Source organism: Mesoplodon densirostris, chromosome 1 (assembly GCF_025265405.1).
Source record: "Mesoplodon densirostris isolate mMesDen1 chromosome 1, mMesDen1 primary haplotype, whole genome shotgun sequence".
NCBI classification, from domain to species: domain Eukaryota; kingdom Metazoa; phylum Chordata; class Mammalia; order Artiodactyla; family Ziphiidae; genus Mesoplodon; species Mesoplodon densirostris.
This window is the reverse complement of record NC_082661.1, coordinates 132,635,349-132,662,508: the sequence shown is the minus strand read 5'-3', so window position 1 is coordinate 132,662,508 and position 27,160 is coordinate 132,635,349. Positions and strand designations below refer to the sequence as shown.

The window sequence follows — 27,160 nt, the reverse complement described above, 5'->3', positions numbered from 1 at the left end:
AATAGAAACATGAAGGCAGCAAACTTGTATTACATCTGCACTCTGAAATATCTCAAAGAATTTTACAGAGTTTTACATATTTCATTTTTCTTAGCATATACATGTAAATATATATACAAAATTATAAATATTTAAAATATATATTATACACACACACACATATATTTCCTTGAACCACAGTGTGGGTCTTGCTGTGTCACTCTTTAGGGACAATGATGATATACTAAATCCATCCTTTTACTGAAGAAGGAAAAAAGTTAACATTGGCAATGTCCCACAGCCTCTCAGCCTGAAGTCAGAATTGATCATTCAGAGTTGCTCAAGAACACCAAGATAAGAAGTTTGGATTTTGTTTTAAGTGAGATGTGGAGTCATTAGAGAGTAATCAGAGGAGTGACGTTTTAATTATATTTATAACGAGCATTCTGGCTGCATTGTGGAGAATGGATTATAGCAGAGCAAGAGGAACTTGGTGAGAAGTTTGTGGCTCTAATCAGGTTGAGAGAGATGATGCTGGATTAGACTAGGTCAATGACAATAGAAATAGAGAAATAGATTTGGAAAATATTTTGAAGACTGAACTTATTGATGGATTAGATATAAGATACTATGGAGAGATAAATTAAGAATAAATCCTGGATTTTGGCTTGAACAAGTTAGGCATATTTTGGTGCCAGCATTGAGATGGAAAGAATAAATGAGAAAGTGATTTAGGGAAGAAACAAAGAGTTCATTGTAACATAATAAAGATATATTGAGTTTAAAATGTTCATGTAGAGGAATCAAGTACAAATTTGGACCTATGAACTTGTAGCTTAGAGAAGTCTGAGCTAAATATATAAATTTAATAATATATAATATATAAATATGTGTGTGTACATGTGCATGTGTTTGTATATGTGTGTATATATATACATATACATACAAACATATATGTATATATACATACACATACAAACATATATATGTATATATACATATACATACAAACATATATATACACACATATACAAACACATGCACACATACACACATATTTATATATTATATATTATTAAATTTATATATTTAGCTCAGACTTCTCTAATCTACAAGTTCATAGATCCAAATTTATACTTGATTCCTCTACATGCACATCTTAAACTCAATATATCTTAAACTCAATATATATATATATATATAAACTGTCTCTCTCTATATATAAGCTATACACACACACACACACACACACACACACACACACAGAGGACGGTGATATCCCCAAGGGGGAGAGGGTAGACAGATAAACCAAGAATCCCTAGATCTGAGCCCATATAAATATTAAGTAGAGTAGAAGGAGGAAAAAATGAAACTGAGAAAGAACTCCTAGTGAGATAGGAGAAAAACTGGGAGGGGATAGTTTCACAGAGCTAAGAGGAGTGTCTCAAGTGGGAAGCGAATTGATATAGGAATTCATCACTGTCCAGTTCCACTCAAGTATTGATGCTGCGCTTTGTTCTCAATTTGTTAAGGAATTACCACCCCCTGTTTTCAGTGGAATTAAAAATATACTAGACTGATGAAAATTGGATTTCTACCCAGAATAGTTATTCAGATGGGGGCTCAGCCTTGTTTTAGGATGATTACTGTTTTCATGAATGGCTAAGGGATATTGTGCTGATATCTGAAAATGGAAGGCCATTCACCAGATAGTGATAAGAAAAACAACAATGGGGTTCCTCTGTGACAGCAATATTATTTACTCAAAGAGCGAGGGATGGCCTTCATATATCAGTTAAGCTTCCATGTAGCTCCCTGGTGCTTGACAATTTCCCAATCCACCTCTGTCTTGTGACCTCTCCCAAATTAAGCTTTCTCTTTCAACTCCTGCCACTCCAGTATTCTCCAAGATATGGCCCAGTCCTCCTTCACCTGAGCTCCTTACAGAGAGAATGAACAATTGTTTGAATGTTGATAAAAATTACAGTAAGTCAAGAACAGAGAAATCACCATTAGTTTTCATAGTAGAGTGATCTTTGGTGACCAGTTTCACTGGAGTAGTAAGGACGGACTACAAGATGACGGGTGTTGAGGATTAAAAGGGAAGTAAGGAAGAGGAGTTATCAGACAACTCTTGAGAAGTTTTCTGGGAGGGAGAGTAGAGAAATGGATTGTGGGAGGTGAAGCTGAAATTGAATATATGGCCGAGGAGGATTTTTTTTTAAGATGCAAGATAAAAAGCATTTTCATACAGCAGTGGGAATTATTTAGAAGGGGGGAGATTGATGGTATAGGAGGACAAGGGGATATCTGAAGAAGTGATGTCCTTGAAAGGTGAGAGAGAATGGTATCCACAACACAAGGGTGGAATTGGCTTTTAAGAGGAACAGGGACAAGTCTTCCATTGTAATAGGAGAACACAGAGAACAGGATATAGTTTAGGAAGGTTTAATAGTGGAAAGTTGAGAGAGCGCTTCTCTGATAAATCTTTGTCAGCTTCTGCATTTCTATTTCTTTGGGATCTGCTATTGAATTTGACAGTGCTATTCTGATAGTGGTTGCATTTTGTCAAATAGCTTGTCATGGGATTGTTATCTGCAATGGACTTGGAGACCTTGTGAAGGTATTCCTGGGAACTACATCTATTGGGGCAAGCAAGTGTAGAGGAACCAGCTATCAGTGAATATGGTAAGTGCATCCTAGAAAGTAGAACACATTCAGCATGTTTAGTGATAGATAGTTACTAGTTCCGGAGATCAACTAGTAATAGAGAAAGCAGTGGATGAGAGTGCAGAAAGATACATCCTATCAGGTGGGTGGAGCATAGTAATTAAAAATCTGTAAAAGTAGGGAGCATTAGAGATTTTGGTACACAGACCAGTATATATTTTGCAGCAGAGATGCCTGAAATAAAATAACATATACTCCTTAGTTAAAGTTGGTTTAGGAGCAGACTTCAGTCCCATTCTAATGGAGAGGAGGCATTAGAATGGTAGGGATAAGGCAGTACCCCATTCTAGCAAGTCTAGCTTTCTGAAGAGATCACTGGGATAGTGAATTTGGCAAGAAAATAAGATTTGAATCCTTTTACCAGAACTAGTGTATAAGTTTGGAAAGTGGGAAGTGGTCTTAGAAATAATGCAGAGACTTAGTTCCTATCAGAAGGATTCATGTTTTCTGGGGCCTGAAGTTTTTACAAACATCACAAAATCTAAAAAAAAAAAAAAAAAAAAAAAAGTAATAATTTTAAGCATTAACTGCTTGACATAACTCTAAAGTACTTTTTCCCGTAAATTATTCTGGCTGCATACTCCCTAATTATGTCTTAGTATAACAATGTTTTATAATGTAATGTTTTATATAGTGATAGTTTAAAATTTTTTCTTTCAATTTCAAAATTCTTTGTAAGTAATGACATCCTAACATTTAATCGCATACATTGAGATGCATGAAACAGATGTACTCACTGACTTTAGTACTGCTACAGTTTTGTACCCTACAAACACAGGAATTCTGATAAATTTTACATTTCCAGTCAAAAAGAAAAAAATAATGTAGGCATTTATAATTGTATATGCTGAATTGTTGAGTATATTTCTGAAAGGAGAGAATTTCTATTTTAACTAGGATTTGATGAGGACCCAATCTTTTTCTTACAATTTTACATGCTAAGTATATTAGTTTTCTATTGTTGTATAATAAATTACCACAAGCATAGTGATTTGAAACGACACACATTTATCTCACAGTTTCTGAGGGTGTGGAGCCCAGGCATGAGACTGGGTCTTCTGTTTCGGGTGTCAGCAGGCTGTAATCAAGATATTGGCCAGGCTGTGCTCTTCTCTGTAGGCTTGACTAAGGACAAATCCACTTGCAGGCTATCAGGTTGTTGGCAGAGTTCGTTTCCTTGCACCTGTATGACTGAGGGTCCCAGCTTCTCATTGGCTGTCCACCAGAGGCTACCCTCAGGTTCTAGAGGCTGCCCACAATTCCGTGCCACGTACTCTCTGCAAAAGTAGTTCACAGCGTGGCTGTTTGCTTCTTCAAGGGCAGCAGGAGAATTTCGGGCTCAGTCAGCTAAGATAATCATATATAATGTAACAAGAGTCATGGGAGGAACATCCTATCACCTTTACCTTATAGCTTAATCAAAGAAATGATATCCCATTACCTTTTCCATAGGTAAAGCATGGTTGGAAGCAAGAGTAGTTTACACAGGGGTGTGATTTATTGGGAATCACTTTAGGGTGGACATGCTAAAGAGTGAAATAATTTCTGTAGACCAGTTTCTGTACGTTTTATACCCTACTTCTCCTCCACTACTCAAATAGTTCTGGTGCCATACTCTAACCTCCATATCATGATATGACCTCTGGCCCTACACTTTCCTGTCTCTATGCCAGGTAAGTCAGTATGAGGGTAACAATATTTTATCTAGTACTATGCCTAGATGCTTACTGTGATGGTTAGCAGTGACTTAACTACACGTGAAAGTGACCAAGAACCACAAAATATCCCTCTAGATTCAATGTAAATATATACCTAATTCAAGTTCCCCTTGGCTGGATCCCAAAGCTATCCATGGCCATTCCAACACCACCTCATCTGAGGGGTGAGTGTGACAGAGGGGAAGTAAAAGTGAAAAGAGATAGTCTTAATTATTGCAATTATAATATCTTATTTTTATGAATTTTATAAAAACATGTACCCATGGGAAGACTTCTTTTCCAGGGCTTATGAGGGGGCTAAACGAGGAGCTTTGAAATTAAGTTTCATTAGCTTCATGGGAAATCCACTTCAGGTTGCCACATTATTTTTTTTTAGTTTTAATCACATTTTTAAATTATTAATTTATTTGACAATTATTCTCTTGATCTGAAGTGATAGTTAGAATTTTTAAAACTTATGCAAATTTCTTACCCAATGGACTAGTTATAAAAAAGAAAGTCAATAATTGGGTGGAAGTTACCCTCTAGGCATCAGATGAAGATTCCAACCACAGGAGTTTAAATGTTTGGATTTAGATTGTGAAAAACAATAAAGTTTGTTCTTTTCCCTTAGGGCTACATTTATTGTGTAATTCCAATGTACCAAGACTATATTTAGCCTTTATTCTTTGTGTTTAAATTGTGTGCTATTTAAATTTTGTGATATACATAGTCCTGATTTTATTTTGAGAAGGTAATTGGTGATTGTAGCAGGTACTTCTGTCTTCTGATCCCCAAAACATTCCCCTCTTGCTCTCACAAAAAAAGAAAAAAAAGAGAGAGGAAAAAAAGAACTAAATATTTTTTTAAAGTTATCAGGTGACTAAATGTTCAGGGAAATTGAGTGCTGCTCTCTATAAAATAAAATATACCCTTAAGGTGTTTAGGGTAATCCCTTTCTCCTTTGCTAGTGATAGTTTAGAGTTGGTCCTGTGCTCTAGTTCTAGCCAATCTAAGAGGAAGTGCTGAGGGTTCTGGGAAAGAGAGATGTATAGTGAGAAGCCACCCTTTCTTTGTGCCTTTGAGACTTCTAGTTGGTGACAAGTAGTTTCTGATCACTAAAGCCTAGAGGAAGCAGAGAAAATGACTCAAAGCTCTGAACTAACCAACTCTGCATGCTTTCTTCTGGACTTCCTGTAATGTGAAATGAAAACATGCCACGTCTAGTCTGACATTTCTATTGCTTACAGCAGAAAGCACTCTAACAGAAACAGCACGAAAGTCATACAAACACACATATAATATTGTACCTTTTTCTCATTAGAAAAGCAATATATGTTCATTCTGGAAATTTGGGATACAGGTATTCACAAGAAATTTAAAAAATCATTCAGAGATAACTATATCAACACTTTTTGCACATATTCTATTTTTCCTATGCATGCACTTTGTATATTATATAATTTTAAAAATTAGACTTATTGTTTTATACCTAATTTTTAAACTTAATAACCAAAAGAATTAAATTGAAGATTTAAATCAATTAATCTTAGAAATTAAATTGAATCTGATTCTATTTAGTCTCCTATGGACACAATTTATAGTAATTAGACAACAGGAATTGGTTCAACATTTGAAACTAGGCTAAAGGTAAAATAGATGAAATTCCAATGTATTTTAGCTGCTCATAAATATTATCTCTTTGTGACTACCAAGTAAGTTCTGAGATCAGAGCACTTAAAATTTTTTTCTAACTCATTTACACTGATTTATGCTGCTGGGAAGATTATGTTTGTAGTACTCCAACATTTTTGGTTTGTTTGTTTTAAGCTATGATATCTCTGTTTTGTAGGCTGAAATTGAATTTGCACAATCTTTTAATTCATTGTTGTTTGTTCATGTCATGTATTACTAAATTGAATTTAGCAAGAGGAAATCCATTTTTTAACCAGTTTTATATGCCAAATAGAAGAGGAGATATCCAAGACAGAATCTTAATTATCTGATATATTGGATTAACTCTGCAGAACATATCCTTTTTTACAAGGAATCCTCATCTTTTATTTTGACTGAAAATAGAGTAAATGACTGTAATACCAAATATGAAATACTCTATGTTGAGTGATGTATCTTTAACTTAAAAGCCACATTTACCTTTTGCACTATTAATTTTAGTATAAATCCATATCCACATTATAATTTGCAGACCACAACATTTATATAATATACTTATTTCTGCCAAGTTTTTCATTACATGTTGAGCCTTAAGAGAGTTTTTAAGGTTGAAAATGGTGAGTGATCAAATTGAATCAATCCAGTACAGTTTCAATATTAACATTATTATGATTATATATATATATATATATATATATATATATATATATATATATCAGGTGAATACATTCTGATACATTTTTACTGTAATAAACTTCTTTATGAATATACAGAATCAGTTGGGAATTCCTAACCTTTTTTGTGACATTGGCTCCTTTGGCAGTCTGTTATGGCCAAAAACCCTTCTCAGGATAATGTTTTTAAATGCATAAAATAATACAAATAGGAATAAAAGTAAAGCAGTTGCATTGTAATACAGTTTTGTGCATGGCCCACAGTTTAAAAACACCTGCATCAAGATTTTGAATAGCCCTTTAGTTAATGTATTAAAAAATGCCTGAGAGTGTATCTAAGTAGAACAGTTTCTTGAATGTGTAAAAGCCAAACTGACATATGTTCAATAAACACATATCTAACAAAGCCCTTAGATTGTATCTTGTATATTTTTGCCTTTAAATCCATATGTAAGAATTGTTATCAGTTTGGGAATAAGAATACGTATGATAAAGAGATGGTAGAGAAGAATGGTTTTGTTATGATTTATCTATATTCCTGTGTCATCTAGTGGAACTTTAAATTCTTGGTATCAGTATACACACCTTTAAAGTTAACTTTGAGCATTTTAGCACATTACAAATTTGAGTCCAGCCCAATTCAACTGTAGAGTTGGGGGATTGATTGGCTAATTAAAGGTATGAGTTTAGTAAAATGAAGATATGAATGAAAGAGTAGAAGGAAGGAGTTCAATAGTGACAGAAATAGGACCCATGGAGACAGAATTGGAAAATAACCTAGAATGTGGAAAAATAACTACTACACACTACAACACTAAAAGACAAAGTATGAGAAGAGAAAAATAAGGAAAGGAAAGACCTACCATTAGTTTAATTACTAGTTTACTTACCACAGTTCCACAAGGCCTGGAATGTGTGGAAATGACATTTCATCTTTTGTGTGACACTACATACCTCATGTGAATATAATATTTTACCTATTTCTTTTAAAAAATAGGGCCTCCCTGGTGGCGCAGTGGTTAAGAGTCCGCCTGCCGATGCAGGGGATACGGGTTCGTGCCCCGGTCTGGGAGGATCCCATATGCCGCGGAGCGGCTGGGCCCGTGAGCCATGGCCGCTGGGCCTGCGCATCCGGAGCCTGTGCTCCGCAACGGGAGAGGCCACAACAGTGAGAGGCCCGCATACCGCAAAAAGAAAAAAAATAATAATAAGTTAAAGAGTGGTTGAATTTCTTTTAATTCCCTTATGTGGTTTTCTTATTTAATGGATATTATAGAACCCTTTCATCTTATCCCCTTTTTCATGGAATGGGTAGAAACAGGCCTAAATTAAAAGAGGTATTGTGCTGACATATTTTGGAAACCATACCACTCAATGTGAACATCAGCAGGTATTAGTTATACATTTACAGAGAGTTTTTCTTTTCCCTTTTCTAATACCCTTCTGTCTCCTTTGACCTATATATAGTGAAACTGAGGCTTTCGGAGTTAATTTTACATATCAAATAACTTTTTGCTTGTGCATTTGCTTGATTTCTGATTTTTTTTTAGTGATTTGTGGATTATGGATTTAGAAAGATCAGAAGATAGAAAAAAATCCCTGATACTAAAAGAGAAGGTATGTTATTTATAAAATATAATCAGTATATATCTTTTTATGATTGTATTTTTTTTTTTTTCTTTTTGCGGTATGCGGGCCTCTCACTGTTGTGGCCTCTCCCGTTGCGGAGCACAGACTCCGGACGCGCAGGCCCAGCGGCCATGGCTCACGGGCCCAGCCACTCCGCGGCATATGGGATCCTCCCAGATCGGGGCACGAATCGGGGCACGAACCCGTATCCCCTGCATCGGCAGGCGGACTCTCAACCACTGCGCCACCAGGGAGGCCCTTCATGATTGTATTTTAAAACAGTGTTATTATTACTACACTTACTTACCACAAACTCCATAGATTACACAGCCCAAGAGGAATGTTCTAACCCCCTATCCAAATATGAGTCCCTCTGAAACTCCCTTTTATATGGAGGTACTTCACAACCTGTACCAAGTGAAGAATGGGATGAAAGAGAACTATTTATAAGTCTTGTCAGGTTGGAGCAGTGGATGGTGGGTTGGTTGCTGAATACTCCAAACATCAGAATGCTTTTGAAGCCAAGGAAAAAATTTGATTCATTGCATTTTGTTTTTTTAAACCATAGAAGGGAAAACTGATCACATGGGCAGTGGAAATACTATCTCTCTGCTCTATGTATTTATTGTTTTTAGCATAAGATTTTAATTGTTGCTAAGCCCCTTTGGAGAAAAACTCTCCAAGGCATGCTGAGGTTAGGACTGTGTTTCTCAGCATTACTTTTTGGCATCTCTGCCTTAGGCCATGGCTATTTTAAATATTTATATATTATTATACAAGAAAAAAGTGATTTAAAAACCCATATAATGTGTTGTAGGAGCTCAGAAAGTGAAGAGATTAATATAGAAGCTAATGGTTAAGAGGAAATATTTAATTATTTTTCCTGAAAAAAATTTTCCTAGTATTTGAGTTTCTGACAATGTGATTTCCAAAGGGATAAGTATAATACCATAATCTGAAACCCAGCTTTGTTTGTATGTAAATGTGCTGGAATATGCTTTCTGTTTATCATTCTCAAAAGAGGAAATTCATTACCTTGTCCTACATAGTTTGTGTGACTTCCTATGTAATCTAACAATTACAGAGAGAAATATCCATATATAAGTGGATCAAAGCATGGATTTAAAAAAGCAAAGAGAAAGAAGAAGTGATTTACTGGATCTGACACCCTGTTTACCATTTCAGGATCAAACCAATACCAAATTCCAAGGACATAGTAGGGAGTCCAGCAGACAGTAAATGAAGTGGCAAATGCAACCGTCATCTTTAGGGTCCTCAGTCGAGCTTGTGGTATATTATTCTTGGATTGATTCAGTTGTAGTTCTTTTAGATAGAGAAAAGAGAAGGTGTTTAACAACCAGTTTTATTACAAAACCAAAACAGACAAAAAGGAAGAGAAAATCATAATTCAACCTGATGAATATAATGGAAGCAAATTTCTAATATTTTTAATAAGGACAATTTGTTTGAAAACCTTGTTTATATTTCAAGTTTTCTACTATGTTACATAATAAATAGAAAATATTAAAGATAGTAGTGCTCTTAAAATAAATTTTCCATCAAACTAAAATGGATTTGAAATAAGGGGCTACTCAAATTCTTAAAATATAAAATTAAGAGAGCAGACTGAGGTTGAGCTGAGTTGAATTCCCTACCTTTTGGTTGTCATGCCAACATAACCATGTTTACTTTATAAATTTATAAATTCCCCCTTTCCCGACTGGCCCCACAGGAGGTGCCATCACCACTGTGGGAGGCAATATAAGCTAGGCACATGGAAGAAACACATGCATTGGAACTAGTGTCAGAATCCTAGTTGGCATTAAGGACATTGAAGGATGAGGACAAGATGGTGGAGCTCACCTCTTCTTACAGAAACACCAAAATCACAACTAACTGCTGAACAAAGCATGCTGGGACCTACCCCAAAAGATAGCCTACATCCAAAGACAAAGAAGAAGACTCAATGAGATGGTAGGAGGGGCTCAGTCATGATAAAAACAAATCCCATACATGCTGGGTTGGAAGCCCACAAATTGAAAAGTAATTATACCACAGAAGTTCTCCCGTAGGAGTGAACGTTTTGAGCCCCATGTATGGCTCCCCAGCCTGGGGGTCAGGCAATGGAAAGAGGAGCTCCCAGAGGGTCTGGCTTTGAAGGCCAGGGGTTTGATCACAGGAATTCTGCAGGCCGGGGGGAAACAGAAACTCCACTCTTGGAGGGTGCACACAGGGTCTTGTGCACACCAGAACTCAGGGAAAAAAAACAGTGACCTCATAAGAGACTGAGCCAGAATTACCTGCTAGTAGGGGAGGGTCTCTTGTGGAGATGCATGGTTGCTGTGGCTCACTGTAGGAGCAAGGACACTGGCGGTGGTAGTTCTGGGGAGTACTCACTGGCATGAGCCCTCTTGGAGGCTGCCATTTTCTCACCAAGAACTGGCCCCACCCAACAGCCTGTAGGCTCCAGTGCTGGGATGCCTCAGGCCAAACAACCAGTAGGGCAGGGACACAGTTCTACCCATCAATAGACAGGCTGCTTAAAGTTTTCCTGAGCACACTGCTGCCTGCTAAACACACCCCGTGACACAGCCCTGCCCACCAGAAGGACAAGACCCAGCTCCACCCATCAGCAGACAGGTACCAGTCCCTTTCACCAGGAAGCCTGCACAAGCCTCTTAGACAGCTTCATCCACCAGGGGACAGACAGCATAAGCAAGAAGAACTACAACCCTGCAGCCTGTGGAACAGAAACCACAATCACAGAAAGTTAGACAAAATGAGATGGCAGAGGAATATGTCCCAGATGAACGATCAAGATGGAACCTCAGAATAACAATTAAGTGAAGTGAAGATAGGCAGTCTACCTGAAAAAGAACTCAGAGTAATGGTAGTAAAGATGATCCAAGATCTTGGAAAAAGAATAGAGGCACAGATCAGGATGATACAAAAAATGTTTAACAAAGACCTAAAGAACTACAGAACAGTGAAACAGAGATGAACAATACAATAACTAAAAAGAAAGATACTCTAGAAGGAATCAATAGCAGAATAACTAAGGCAGAAGAATGGATTAGTGAGCTGGAAGACAGAATGGTGGAAAGCACAGCCACAGATCAGAATAAAGAAAAAGGAATGAAAAGAAATGAGGACAGTCTAAGAGACCTCTGGGACAACATTAAATGCACCAACATTCAAATTAGGAGAGGAGAGAGAGAGAGAGAAAGGACCTGAGAAAGATTTGAAGAGGTAATATCTGAAAACTTCCCTAACATGGGAAAGGAAACAGTCACCCAAGTCCAGGAAGCACAGAGTTGCAGGATAAGCCCAAGAAGGAATAAGCTGATACACATAGTAATCAAACTGACAAAAAATTAAAGACAGAGTAAATATTAAAAGCAACAAGGGAAAAGCAACAAATCACATACAAGGGAATCCACATAAGGTTATCAGCTGTTTTTTCAGCAGAAACTCTGCAGGCCAGAGGAGAGTGGCATGATATATTTAAAGTGATGAAAGGGAAGAACCTACAACCAAGAATACTCTACCCAGCAAGGCTCTCATTCAGATTCAACAGAGAAATCAAAAGCTTCACAGACAAGCAAAAGCTAAGAGAATTCAGCACCACCAGACTGGATTTGCAACAATGCTAAAGGAACTTCTCTAGGCAGAAAAGAAAAGGCCACAAGTAGAATCAAGAAAATTATGAATGGAAAAGCTCACCAGTAAAGGCATACATACAGTAAAGGTAGGAAATCATCTGCACACAAATATGATATCAAACCCAGCAATCGTGAGGAGAGCACAAATGCAGGATATTGGAAGTGCATTTGAAATTAAAAGATCAGCAACTTAAAACAATCTTGTTTATATATGAATGCTATAGCAAAAGCTCATGGAAACTGAAAATTGAAAATATGCAATAGATACACAAAAAAGAAAAAAAGAATCCAAATACAACACTAAAGTTAGTCATCAAATCACAAGAGAAGTGAACAAAAGAGGAAGGGAAGAAAAGACCTACAAATACAAATCCAAAACAATTAACAAAATGGCAATAAGAACATACCTATCGAAAATTACCTTAAACATGAATGGATTAAATGCTCCAACAAAAAAGACAGAGTGGCTGAAGGGATACAAAAACAAGACCCATATATATGCTGTCTACAGGAGACCCACTTCACATCTAGGGACACATACAGACTGAAAGTGAGGGGATGGAAAAAGGTATTCCATGCAAATGGAAATCAAAAGAAAGCTGGAGTAGCAATACTCATATCAAACAAAATAGACTTTAAAATAAAGACTGTTACAAGAGACAAAGAAGAACACTACATAATGATCAAGGGATCAATCCAAAAAGAAAATATAACAATTGTAAATGTATATGCATCCAACATAGGAGCACCTCAATATATAAGGCAAATACTAACAGCCATCAAAGGGGAAACTGACAGTAACACAATAATAATGGAGGACTATAACACCCCATTTCCATCAATAGATCATCCAGACAGAAAATCAATATGGAAACACAGGCCTTAAGTGACACATTAGACCAGATACACTTAATTGATATTTATAGAGCATTCCATCCAGAAGCAGCAGAATACATATTCTTCTCAAGTGCACATGGATCATTCTCCAGAATTTATCACATGCTGGGCCACAAAGTGACCTTGGTAAATTAAAGAAAATTGAAATCATATCAAGCATCTTTTCCAACCACAATGCTATGAGATTAGAAATCAACTACAAGAAAAAATAAAACTGTAAAAAACACAAGCACTTGGAGGTTAACCAACATGTTATTAAACAACCAATGGATCACTGCAGAAATCAAAGAGTAAATTAAAAAATTCCTAGAGACAAATGAAAATGAAAGCATGATGATCCAAAACCTATGGGATGCAGCAAAAGCAGTTCTAAGAGGGAAGTTTATAGCAGTGCAATCTTACCTCAGGAAATAAGAAAAATCTCAAATAAACAACCTAACTTACACCTAAAACAACTAGGGAAAGAACAAACAAAACCCAAAATTAGTATAAGGAAACAAATCATAAAGATCAGAACAGAAATAAATGAAATAAAGATGAAGAAAACAGAAAAGATCAATGACACTAAAAACTGGTTCTTTGAAAAGATAAACAAAATACCTTTATCTAGGGCTTCCCTGGTGGCACAGTGGTTGAGAGTCCGCCTGCCGATGCAGGGGCCATGAGTTCGTGACCCGGTCTGGGAAGATCCCACATGCTGCGGAGTGGCTGGGCCCGTGAGCCATGGCCACTGAGCCTGCGTGTCCAGAGCCTGTGCTCTGCAACGGGAGAGGCCACAACAGTGAGAGGCCCGCCTATCGCAAAAAAAAAAAAAAAAAAACTTTAGCTAGACTCATCAGGAAAAAGAGGTAGAGGGCTCAAATCAATAAAATTAGAAATGGAAGAGGAGAAAGTTATTATACAATGGACACCACAGAAATACAAAGGATCTTAAGAGACTACTACAGGCAACTATATGCCAATAAAATAAACACCTAGAAGAAAGAGACAAATTCTTAGAAAGGTACAATCTCCCAAGACTGAACCAGGAAGAAATAGAAAATATGAACAGACCAATCACAAGTATTGAAATTGAAACTGTAATTTAAAAACTCCCAACAAACAAAAGTCTGGGACTGGATGGCTTCACAGGTGAATTCTATCAAACATTTAGAGAAGATTTAACACCTATCCTTCTGAAACTCTTCCAAAAAATTGCAGAGGTAGAAACACTCCCAAACTCATTCTATGAGGCCAGCATCACCCTGATACCAAAACCAGACAAAGATACCATACAAAAAAGGAAGATTACAGGCCAATATCACTGATGAGCATAGACGCAAAAATCCTCAGCAAAATACTAGCAAACAGAATCCAATAACACACTAAAAGGATCACACACGATGATCAAGTGTGATTTATCCCAGGGATGCAAGGATTTTTCAATACCTGCAAATCAATCTGTGTGATACATCATATCAACAAATTGAAGAATGAAATCCATATGATCATCTCAATAGATGCAGAAAAAGGTTTTGACAAAATTCAACACCCTTTTATGATAAAAACTCTCCAGAAAGTCGGATAGAGGGAACATACCTCAACATAATAAAGGCCATATATGACAAACCTACAACTAACATCATGCTTAATGGTGAAAAGCTGAAAACATTTCCTCTAAGATCAAGAAAAAACAAAGATGTCCACTCTCACCACTGTTTTCAACGTATTTTTGGAAGTCCTAGCCATGGCAATCAGAGAAGAAAAAGAAATAAAGGGAATCCACATTGGAAAAAAGGAAGTAGGACTGTCACTGTTTGCAGATGACATGATATTATACATAGAAAAACCTAAAGATGCTAACAGAAAACTATGAGAGCTCATCAATTAATTGGGTAAAGTTGCAGGGTACAAAATTAATACACAGAGACCTTCAAGATGGTGGAGGAGTAAGACGTGGAGATCACAAATACATCAGAAATATATGTACATGTGGAACAACTCCTACAGAACACCTACTGAATGCAAGCAGAAGACCTCAGACTTCCCAAAAGGCAAGAAACTCCACACGTACCTGGGTAGGGCAGAAGAGAAAAGAAAAAACAGAGACAAAAGAATAGGGACAGGACCTGCACCTCTGGGAGGGAGTTGTGAAGGAGGAAAAGTTTCCACACACTAGGAAGCCCCTTCACTGGCGGAGACAGGGGGTGAAGGGGGGGAGGATTCGGAGCCACAGAGGAGAGTGCAGCAACAGGGTGCAGAGGGCAAAGCGGAGAGATTCCCGCACAGAGGATCAGTGCTACCAGCACTCACCAGCCTGAGAGGCTTGTCTGCTCACCTGCCAGGGCGGGTGGGGCCTGGGAGCTGAGGCTCTGGCTTCCGAGGTCAGATCCCAGGGAGAGGACTGGGGTTGGCTGCGTGAACACAGCCTGAAGGGGACTAGTGCACCACAGCTAGCTGGGATGGAGTCTGGGGAAAAGTCTGGAGCTGCCTAAGAGGCAAGAGACAATTGTTTCTGGGTGTGTGAGGAGACGGGATTCCGAGCACCGCCTAAACGAGCTCCAGAGACGGGCACAAGCCACGGCTATCGGCACAGATACCAGAGACGGGCATGAAACGCTAAGGCTGCTGCTGCAGCCACCAAGAAGCCTGTGTGCAAGCACAGGTCACTATGCACACCTCCCCTCCCAGGAGCCTGTGCAGCCCGCCAACTGCCAGGTTCCCATTATCCAGGGACAACTTCCCCAGGAGAACGCATGGCGCACCTCAGGCTGGTGCAACATCCCGCTGGCCTCTGCTGCTGCAGGCTCTCCCCGCATTCTGTACCCCTCCCTCCCCCCGGCCTGAGTGAGCCAGAGTCCCCTAATCGGCTGCTTCTCTAACCCCCTCCTGTCTGAGCAAAGAATAAATGCCCTCAGGCAACCTATACGCAGAGGCAGGGCCAAATCCAAAGCTGAACCCCAGGAGCTGTGTGAACAAAGAAGAGAAAGGGAAATCTCTCCCAGCAGCCACAGGAGCAGCAAATTAAAACTCCACAATCAACTTGATGTACCCTGCATCTCTGGAATACCTGAATAGAGAATGACTCATCCCAAAATTGAGACGGTGGACTTCGAGAGAAACTGTAGACTTGGGGTTTGCATTCTGCATCTAATTTGTTTCTGGTCTTATGTTTATCTTAGTTTAGTATTTAGAGTTTATCATCATTGATAGATTTGTTTATTGATTTAGTTGCTCTCTTCCATTTTTAATATATATATCTTCCTTTTTCTCTTTTTGTGGGTGTGTTTGTGTATGCTTCTTTATGATTTTGTCTGTATAGCTTTGCTTTTACCATTTGTCCTACAGTTCTGTCTGTCCGTTATTATTATTATTTTTTGGATAGTTTTTAGTGCTTGTAATCATTGGTGGATTTGTTTTTTGGTTTAGTTGCTCTCTTCTTTCTTTCTCTCTCTTTAAATTTTTAATGATTTTTTTAAATTTTAAAAATTTTATTTTATTTTATTTTATTTAGTTTTCCTCCCTCCTTCGTTCCTTCATTTCATTCGTTTGTTCCTTCCTTCCTTCCTTTTCTCCCATTTCTTCTGAGGCGTGTGGCTGACAGGGTCTTGGTGCTCTGGCCAGGTATCAGGCCTGTGCCTCTGAGGTGGGAGAGCTGAGTTCAGGACATGGGTCCTCCAGAGAATTCTTGACTCCATGTAATATCAAATGGTGAAAGCTCTGCCAGAGACCTCTTCTCAATGCTAGGACCCAGCTCCACTCAACAACCAGCAGGCTACAGTGCTGGACACCCCATGCCAAACAACTAGCAAGAAAAGAACACAACCCCACCCATTAGCAGAGAGGCTGCCTAAAATCTTAATAAGGTCACAGACACCACAAAACACACCACCGGACGTGGTTCTGCCCACCAGAAAGACAAAATCCAGCCTCACCCACCAGAACACAGGCATGAGTCCCCTCCACCAGGAAGCCTACACAACCCACTGAACCAACCTTAGCCACTGGGGGGAGACACCAAAAGCAACAGGAACTACGAACCTGCAGCCTGTGAAAAGGAGACCCCAAACACAGTAACGTAAGCAAAATGAGAAGACAGAAATATACAGCAGGTGAAGTACAAAGGTAAAAACCCACCAGACCAAATAAACGAGGACGAAATAGGCAGTCTACCTGAAAAAGATTTCAGAGTAATGATAGTACAGATTATCCAAAATCTTGAAAATAGTATGGAAAAGATACAAGAAACGTTTAACAAGGACCTAGAAGAACTAAAGAGCAAACAAACAATGATGAAAAACACAATAGATGAAATTAAAAATTATCTAGAAGGAATCAATAGCAGAATAACTGAGGCAGAAGAATGGATAAGTGACCTGGAAGATAAAATAGTGGAAATAACTACTGCAGAGCAGAATAAAGAAAAAAGAATGAAAAGAATTGAGGACAGTCTCAGAGCCCTCTGGGACTACATTAAATGCACCAACATTTGAATTATAAGGGTCGCATTTGAAGAGGAGAAAGAGAAAAGGACTGAGAAAATATTGGAAGAGATTATAGTTGAAAACTTCCCTAATATGGGAAAGGAAATAGTCAATCAAGTCCAGGAAGCACAGAGAGTCCCATACAGGATAAATCCAAGGAGAAACACGCAAGACACATATTAATCAGACTATCAAAAATTAAATACAAAGAAAAAATATGAAAAGCAGTGAGGAAAAAAATAATAACATACAAGGGAATCCCCATAAGGTTAACAGCTGATTTTTCAGCAGAAACTCTGCAAGCCAGAAGGGAGTGGCAGAACATATTTAAAGTGATGAAAGGGAAAAACCTAAAACCAAGATTACTCTCCCTAGCAAGGATATCATTCAGTTTCAAAGGAGAAATTAAAACCTTTATAGAGAATACAGCACCACCAAACCAGCTTTACCACAAATGCTAAAGAAACTTCTCTAGGCAGGAAACACAAGAGAAGGAAAAGACCTACAATAACAAACACAAAACAATTAAGAAAATGGCAATAGGAACATACATATCGATAACTACCTTACATGTAAACGGATGAAATGCTCCAACCAAAACATAAAGGGTACCTGAATGTATACAAAAACAAGACCCATATATATGCTGACTACAAGAGACCAACTTCAGACCTAGGGACACACACAGACTGAAAGTGAGGGGATGGAATAAGGTATTCCATGCAAATGGAATTCAAAAGAAAGCGGGAGTAGCAATTCTCATATCCACAAAATAGACTTGAAAATAAAGACTATTACAAGAGACAAAGAAAGATACTACATAATGATCAAGGGATCAATCCAAGAAGAAGATATAACAATTGTAAATATTTATGCATCCAACATAGGAGCACCTCAATAGATAAGCCAAATGCTAACAGCCATAAAAGGGGAGATCAACAGTATCACAATCATAGTAGGGGACATTTACACCCCACTTTCATGAATGGACAGATCATCCAAAATGAAAATAAATAAGGAAGCACAAGCTTTAAATGATACATTAAACAAGATGGACTTAATAGATATTTATAGGACATTCCATCCAAAAACAACAGAATGCATTTTCTTCTCAAGTGCTCATGGAACATTCTCCAGGATAGATCATATCTTGGGTCATAAAGCCTTGGTAAGTTTAAGAAAACTGAAATTGTATCAAGTATCTTTTCCAAACACAACACTATGAGACTAGATATCAATTACAGGAAGAAATCTGTAAAAAATACAAACACATGGAGGCTAAATAATACATTACTAAATAACCAAGAGATCACTGAACAAATCAAAGAGGAAATCAAAAGATACCTACAGACAAATGACAATGAAAACATGATGATCCAATACCTCTGGGATGCAGCAAAAGCAGTTCTAAGAGGAACGTTTATAGAAATACAATCCTACCTCAAGAAACAGGAAACATCTCAAATAAACAACCTAAGCTTACACCTAAAGCAATTAGAGAACAAAGAACAAAAAAACCCCAACATTAGCAGAAGGAAGGAAATCATACAGTTCAGATCAGAAATAAATGAAAAAGAAATGAAGGAAACAATAGCAAAGATCAGTAAAACTAAAAGCTGGTTCTTTGAGAAGATAAACAAAATTGATAAACCATTAGCCAGACTGATCAAGAAAAAAATGGAGAAGACTCAAATCAATAGAAATAGAAATGAAAAAGGAGAAGTAACAACTGAAACTACAGAAATACAAAGGATCATGAGAGATTCCTACAAGCAAATATATGCCAATAAAATGGACAACCTGGAAGAAATGGACAAATGCGTAGAAAAGCAAAACCTTCTGAGACTGCTACAGGAAGAAATAGAAAATATAAACAGACCAATCACAAGCCTGGAAATTGAGACTGTGATTAAAAATCTACCAAACAAAAGCCCAGGACCAGATGGCTTCACAGGAGAATTCTATAAACATTTAGAGAAGAGCTAACACCTATCCTTCTCAAACTCTTCCAAAATATAGCAGATGGAGGAACACTCCCAAACTCATTCTACAAGGCCACCATCACCCTGATACCAAAACCAGACGAAGATGTCACAAAGAAAGAAAACTACAGGCCAATATCCCTGATGAACATAGAGCAAAGATCCTTAACAAAATACTAGCAAACAGAATCCAACAGCACATTATAAGGATCATACACCATGATCAAGTGGGGTTTATCCCAGGAATGCAAGGATTCTTCAATATATGCAAATCAATCAATGTGATACACCATATTAACAAATTGAAGGAGGAAAACCATATGATCATCTCAGTAGATGCAGAAAAAGCTTTCAACAAAATTCAGCACCCATTTATGATAAAAACCCTCCAGAAAGTAGGCATCGAGGGTACTTACCTCAACATAATAAAGGTCATATATGAAAAACCCACAGCCAACATCCTTCTCAATGGTGAAAAACTGAAACCATTTCCTCTAAGATCAGGAACAAAACAAGGTGGTCCACTCTCACCACTTTATTCAACATAGTTTTGGAAGTTTTAGCCACAGCAATTAGAGAAGAAAAAGAAATAGAAGTAATCCAAATTGGAAAAGAAGAAGTAAAGGTGTAACTGTTTGCAGATGACATGATACTTTACATAAAGAATCCTAAAGATGCTACCAGAAAACTACTAGAGCTAATCAATGAACTTGGTAAAGTAGCAGGATACAAATGTAATGCATAGAAGTATCTTGCATTCCTATACTTTAATGATGAAAAATCTGAGAGAAATTAAGGAAACACTTCTCTTTACCATTGGAACAAAAATAATAAAATACCTAGGAATAAGCCTACCTAAGGAGACAGAAGTCCTTTATGCAGAAAACTATATGATACTGATGAAAGAAATTACAGATGATACAAACAGGTGGAAAGATATACCATGTTCTTGGATTAGAAGAATCAATATTGTGAAACTGACTATACCATCCAAAGCAATCTACAGATTCAATGCCATCCCTATGAAACTACCAATGGCATTTTTCACAGAACGAGAACAAAAAATTTCACAATTTGTATGGAGACACAAAAGACCCCGAATAGCCAAAGCAGTCTTGAGGGAAAAAAGCGGAGGTGGAGGAATCAGACTCCCTGACTTCAGACTTTACTACAAAGCTACAGTAATCAAGACAATATGGTATTGGCACAAAAACAGAAATATAGATCAATGGAAAAGGTTAGAAAGCCCAGAGATAAACCCACACACCTATGGTCACCTAATCTATGACAAAGGAGGCAAGGATATACAATGGAGAAAAGACAGTCTCTTCGATAAGTGATGCTGGGAGAACTGGACAGCTATATGTAAAAGAAAAACATTAGAACACTCCTTAACACCATACACAAAAATAAACTCAAAATGGATTAGAGACTTAAATGTAAGACCTGACACTGTAAAACTCTTAGAGGAAAACATAGGAAGAACACTGTTTGACATAAATCACAGCAAGATCTTTTTGGATCCACTTCCTAGAGTAATGGAAATAAAAACAAAAATAAACTAATGGGACCTAATGAAACTTAAAAGCTTTTGCCCAGCAAAGGAAACCATAAGCAATACAAAAAGACAACCCTCAGAATTGGAGAAAATATTTACAAATGAAGCAACTGACAAAGGATTAATCTCCAAAATTTACAAGCAGCTCAAGCAGCTCTATATCAATGAAACAACCCAATCCAAAAATGGGCAGAAGACCTAAATAGACATTTCTTCAAAGAAGATATACGGATTGCCAACAAACACATGAAAGGATGCTCAACATCACCAATCATTAGAGAAATGTAAATCAAAACTACAATGAGGTATCACCTCACAGCAGTCAGAATGGCCATCATCAAAAAATCTACAAACAATAAATGCTGGAGAGGGTGTGGAGAAAAGGGAAACCTCTTGCATTGTTGTTCAGAATGTAAATTGATACAGCCACTATGTAGAACACTATGGAGGTTCCTTAAAAAACTACAAATAGAACTACCATGTGCCCCAGCAATCCCACTACTGGGCATATACCCTGAGAAAACTGTAATTCAAAAAGAGTCATGTACCCCAATGTTCATTGCAGCTCTATTTACAATAGCCAGGATATGGATACAACCTCAGTGTCCATCAACAGATGAATGGATAAAGAAGATGTGGCACATATATACAATGGAATATTACTCAGCCATAAGGAGAAACGAAATAAAGGTTTTTGTAGTGAGGTGGATGGACCTAGAGTCTGTCATACAGAGTGAAGTAAGTCAGAAAGAGAAAAACAAATACCGTATGCTAACACATATATATGGAATCTAAGAAAAAAATGATCCCGATGAACCTAAGGGTAGGACAGGAATAAAGATGAAGATGTAGAGAATGGACTTGAGGACATGGGGTGTGGGAAGGGTAAGCTGGGATGAAGTGAGAGAGTGGCATGGACATATACATGCTACCAAATGTAAAATAGTTAGCTAGTGGGAATCAGCTGCATAGCACAGGGATATCTGCTCGGTGCTTTTTGACCACCTAGAGTGGTGGGATTGGGAGGGTGGGAGGGAGACGCAAGAGGGAGGAAATATGGGGAGACGTGTATATGTATAACTGATTCACTTTGTTATACAGCAGAAACACACCAATGTAAAGCAATTATACTCTAATAAAAATGTTAAAAAAAATTAATACACGGAAATCTGTTGCATTTCTATCAACGAACAATGAAATTTCATAAAGAAATTAAAGAAACATTCCCATTTACCATAGCATAAAAAAGAATAAAATACCTAGGAATAAACCTACCTAAAGAGGCAAAAAAACTGTACTCTGAAAGCTAGTAGATGCTGCTGAAACGAATCAAAGATGACACAAATAGATGGACAGATATACTTTGTTCTTGGACTGGAAGAATCAGTATTGTCAAAATGACTATACCACCCAAGGCAATCTACAGATTCAGTGCAATCCCTATCAATTTACCAATGGCATTTTTCACAGAACTAGAACAAAAAAAATTTTAATTTGTATGGAAAACAAAAATACCCTGAATAACCAAAGCAATCTTGAGAAAGAAAAACAGAGCTGGAGGAATCAGGCTCCCTGACTACAGACTATACTACAAAGGTTCAGTAATCAAAACCTGGTACGGAAACAAAAACAGACATACAGATCAATGGAACAGGATAGAAAGGCCAAAAATAAACCCACACACCTTTGGTCAGTTAATCTATGACAAAGGAGGCAAGAGTATACAGTGGAGAAAAGTTAGTCTCTTCAATAAGTGGTGCTGGGAAAATTGGACAGCCACATGTAAAAGAATGAACTCAGAACATTCTCTAACACTATACACAAAAATAAACTAAAAATGGATTACATACCTAAATGTAAGACCAGATACTATAAAACTCCTAGAGGAAAACATAGGCAGAACACTCTTTTACATAAATCACAGCAATATCTTTTTCTGTCCATCTCCTAGAGTAATGTAAATAAAAACAAAATAACCAAATGGGACCTAAATAACTCAAAAGCCTTTGCATAGCAAAGGAAACCATAAACAAAATGAAAAGACACCCCTCAGAATGAGAGAAAATATTTGCAAATGATGCAACCGACAAGGGATTAATCTCTAAAATTTACAAGCAGCTCATGTGGCTCAACATCAAAAAACCAAATGACCCCTCAAAAAATTGTCAGAATATGTAAATAAACATTTCTCCAAAGAAGACATACAGATGGCCATGAGGCACATGAAAAGATGCTCAACATGGCTAATTATTAGAGAACTGCAAATCAGAACTACAATGAGATATCACCTCACAGCAGTCAGAATGGCCATCATCAAACAGTCTACAAATAATAAATGCTGGAGAGGGTGTAGAGAAAAGGGAACCCTCCTACACTGTTAGTGGGAATGTAAATTGGTATAGCCACTATGGAGAACAGTATGGAGGTTCCTTAAGAAACTAAAAATATAGCTACCATATGATCCAGCAATCCCATTCCTGGGCATATATCCAGAGAAAAACATGGTTCAAAAGGATACATGCACCCCGATATTCATTGCAGCGCTGTTTACAATAGCCAAGACATGGAAGCTACCTAAATGTCCATCAACAGATGAATGGATAAAGATGTGGTACATATGTACAATGGAATATTAGCCATTAAAAAAATAAAATAATGCCATTTGCAGCAACATGGATGGACGTGGAGATGATCATACTAAGTGAAGTAAGTCAGACAGAGAAAGACAAATATCATATGATATCGCTTATATGTGGATTCTAAAAAAACCTGAAACAATTGAAGTTATTTACAAAACAGAAACAGACTCACAAACTTAGAGAACAACCTTATGGTTATCATAGTGGAAGGGTAGGGGGAAGGGATAGATTGGGAGTTTGGGATTGACATGTACACACTGCTATATTTAAAATAGATATTCTCTAACACCATACACAAAAATAAACTCAAATGGATTAAAGACCTAAATGTGACTGAACAATATAAAACTCTTAGAGGAAAATTAGGAAGAACACTCTTTGACATAAATTACAGCAAGATCTTTTTTGGCTCACCTCCTAGAGTAATGAAAATAAAAACACAAATATACAAATGGGACCTAATGAAACTTAAAAGCTTTTGCCCAGCAAAGGAAACCATAGACAAGACCAAAAGACAACCCTCAGAATGGGAAAAAATATTTGCAAATGAAGCAACTGACAAGGGATTAATCTCCAAAATATACAAACAGCTCATGCAGCTCAATATCAAAAAAAACACAACCCAATCCAAAACTAAGAGGAAGACCCAAACAGACACTTCTCTAAAGAAGACATACAGATGACCAACAGGCACATGAAAAAGATGCTCAATATCACTAATTATTAGAGAAATGCTAATCAAAACTACAATGAGGTATCACCTCACATTGGTCAGAATTGCCATCATCAAAAAAATCTACAAACAATAAGTGCTGGAGAGGGTGTGGAGAAAAGGGACCCCCCTTGCACTATTGGTGGGAATGTAAATTGATAGAGCCACTATGGAGAACAGTGGAGGTTCCTTAAAAATTAAAAATAGAACTACCATGCAACCCAGCAATCCCACTACTGGGCATATACCCTGAGAAAGCCATAATTTAAAAAGACACAAGCACCCCAATGTTTATTGCAGCACTATTTATAATAGCCAGGACATGAAAGCAACCTAAATGTCCATTGATAGATGAATGGATAAAGAAGATGTAGTATATATATATATATATATATATATATATATATATATATATACACAATGGAATATTACTCAGCCATAAAAAGGAATGAAATTGGGTCATTTGCAGAGATGTGGATGGACCTAGAGACTGTCATACAGAGTGAAGTAAGTCAGGAAAAGAAAAACAAATATTGTATATTAATGCATATATGTGGAATCTAGAAAGATGGTGCAGATGAACCTATTTGCAAAGCAGAAATAGAGACCCAGATGTACAGAAGAAATGTATGGACACCAAGGTGAAATGAATTGGGAGACTGGGATTGACATATATACACTAATATGTATAAAATAGATAACTAATGAGAACCTGCTCTGTAACACAGGGAACTCCACTCAATGCTCTGTGGTATCCTAAATGGGAAGGAAATCCAAAAAAGAGAGGATATATGTATACATATCAGTGATTCACTTCACTGTACAGCAGAAATTAACACAACATTGTAAAGCAACTATACCCCATTAAAAAAAAAAGATAACCAACAAGGACCTGCTTGCTATATAGCACAGGGAACTGTGCTCAATACTCTGTAATAACCTAAATGGGAAAAGAATTTGAAAAAGAATAGATACATGTATATGTATAACTGAATCATTTTGCTGTACATCTGAAACTAACACAGCATTGTTAATCAACTATACTACAATATAAAATTTTAAAAATTCATAAATTTTAGTATTTGAGAATGCACCAGATTCTTAAAGCAAAAAGGCACAACTGCATCTGTGACGTTAAAGATAAAATAGTCAATTACACGTTCAAGTTCGCATACTCAACACACAAATGTGCATAGTGTGTGGATACATTTTGTGGGTACAGGAGATTTGAATGTGATACAGAAAAGCTTAACTTTAACAAGTCTATTGGCTACCATTTAATGAGTTGTACTTTGCTACATTCTAGACATTAGGTGTTTGATAGAGCTTTGTGATGGAACAGCAGGAACAAGTTGCCAATGCTTCTATTGGGTTATTGGAGTAACTGTCCTTTCATTTTTAATTTCATGCTGTGAATTTATAATATTGGGAGTATTAAATTACCTCATCTCTAAATTGGGGATAATAAAAGTATTGCCTCATGGGTTGATTCTGAATATTAAAAGAGTGAATTAATATATGTAAACTGCTTAGAACAGTATCTAGCGCATCGTAAGTGCCACTCTGCTTCTGTGCTTTGAGTATTGCTGTTAGAAGCTGTCTACCCCCAATTAACACCAAATCTAAGGAATACATACTGTGGGGATCCTGATGAAGGATGCTTGTCAGGGTGAAGATGATTTTTGCATTGCAGATCAACATGATGAGAAGAGGGATGATGAAGAGGCAGGTGAAGGTGAAAAAGTTATAAAAGGCTTGATGCCACCATTGTGGAAAACTGCAGTGTGTTACACATTGAGAGAAACCTTCTGTCTGTCCAGAGTCATCTGCTAAATGGATCATCCTGAAGATGTATAACTGTATGAGAAAATTTTAAAAAAAGTGATGTTGCTTATTTTCAAACAGTATTTGCAAGTTTTCTTGAAAGTTTTCTCTTCTGTATTCTGCTAGCCTTCTAACATGTTGTTGCCCAAAGCAACTGCTAAGCATCTTGATATTCTTTTGGCATTTCTATAAAAAGTTATAAGTGGATTTTTACTTAAAATATGTTTGGGTAATGTGAATGGATCTGTAGGATTTTGGATTTCTTTTGCAATTATTTCAACCTTGCAGCACAATCATCAACCAAAGATTTAAACCTTGTTTGTATTTCAATTTCAGATCCTATCATGCTGAGTAAACTGTTTGCAAGTGATTTTGCAAGTGATTTTATTGTTATATCCTCAGCACATAAAACTGTGTCTGGTATTTAGAATATGCCCTCAAAATACAAATTTAAATTTTATTTTTGAGACACAAAATCTCATTAAAATGGTCATAAAACATGAACAGACAGTTCACAGAAAAGATATAACAGTGGCCCTTAATCATATGAAAAGACGTTCAACCTCACTTATTAGAGCAGTGCCAACCAATTAAGGCTACAATGATATGCCATCTTCTACTATCAAGATTGGCAAAATTAAAAAAAAAATAGCACACTTTCATGGCAAGGCTGTAGGGAAACAGGGACTCATACATTGCTAATGGACATGCAAATTGGTACAACCATTACGGAGGGGAATTTGGCAATAACTAGCATAATTATATATGCATTTACCTTTGACTTAGCAGTCTGATATTCAGGAATTTACCCCAAAGATACACCCCTACTTCCATTATATGAAAATACATATGTACAAGATTATCCATTGATACATTGCTTATAATTGAAAAACATTGAAAATAATCTAAATAACAATTCATTGAATAGTAACTGAATAAACTACGGTTGGCCACACAATGAGGTGCTGTACAATTGTAAAAAAAGAGTAAGGGTAATTTATGCGTGTGTGTGTGTGTGTGTGCACGTGTGTACACATAAA

General features: G+C 37.1%; 1 protein-coding gene across 2 annotated transcripts in view; it reads right to left on the bottom strand.

The window, feature by feature from the left end:
• Positions 1 to 9,461: 9,461 nt before the first annotated feature.
• GNRHR (gonadotropin releasing hormone receptor) overlaps positions 9,462 to 27,160 on the bottom strand; it is a 30,581-nt gene continuing 12,882 nt past the window's right edge. The window contains exons 2-3 of one of the 2 annotated variants that reach the window (XM_060090548.1): positions 25,934 to 26,153; positions 9,462 to 9,706 (exon numbers count right to left, since the gene is read on the bottom strand). In XM_060090548.1, the coding sequence (XP_059946531.1) occupies positions 9,462 to 9,706; positions 25,934 to 26,153 (465 nt within the window). The remainder of the gene's footprint in view (positions 9,707 to 25,933; positions 26,154 to 27,160) is intronic. The other variant, XM_060090556.1, reaches the window with a different exon arrangement.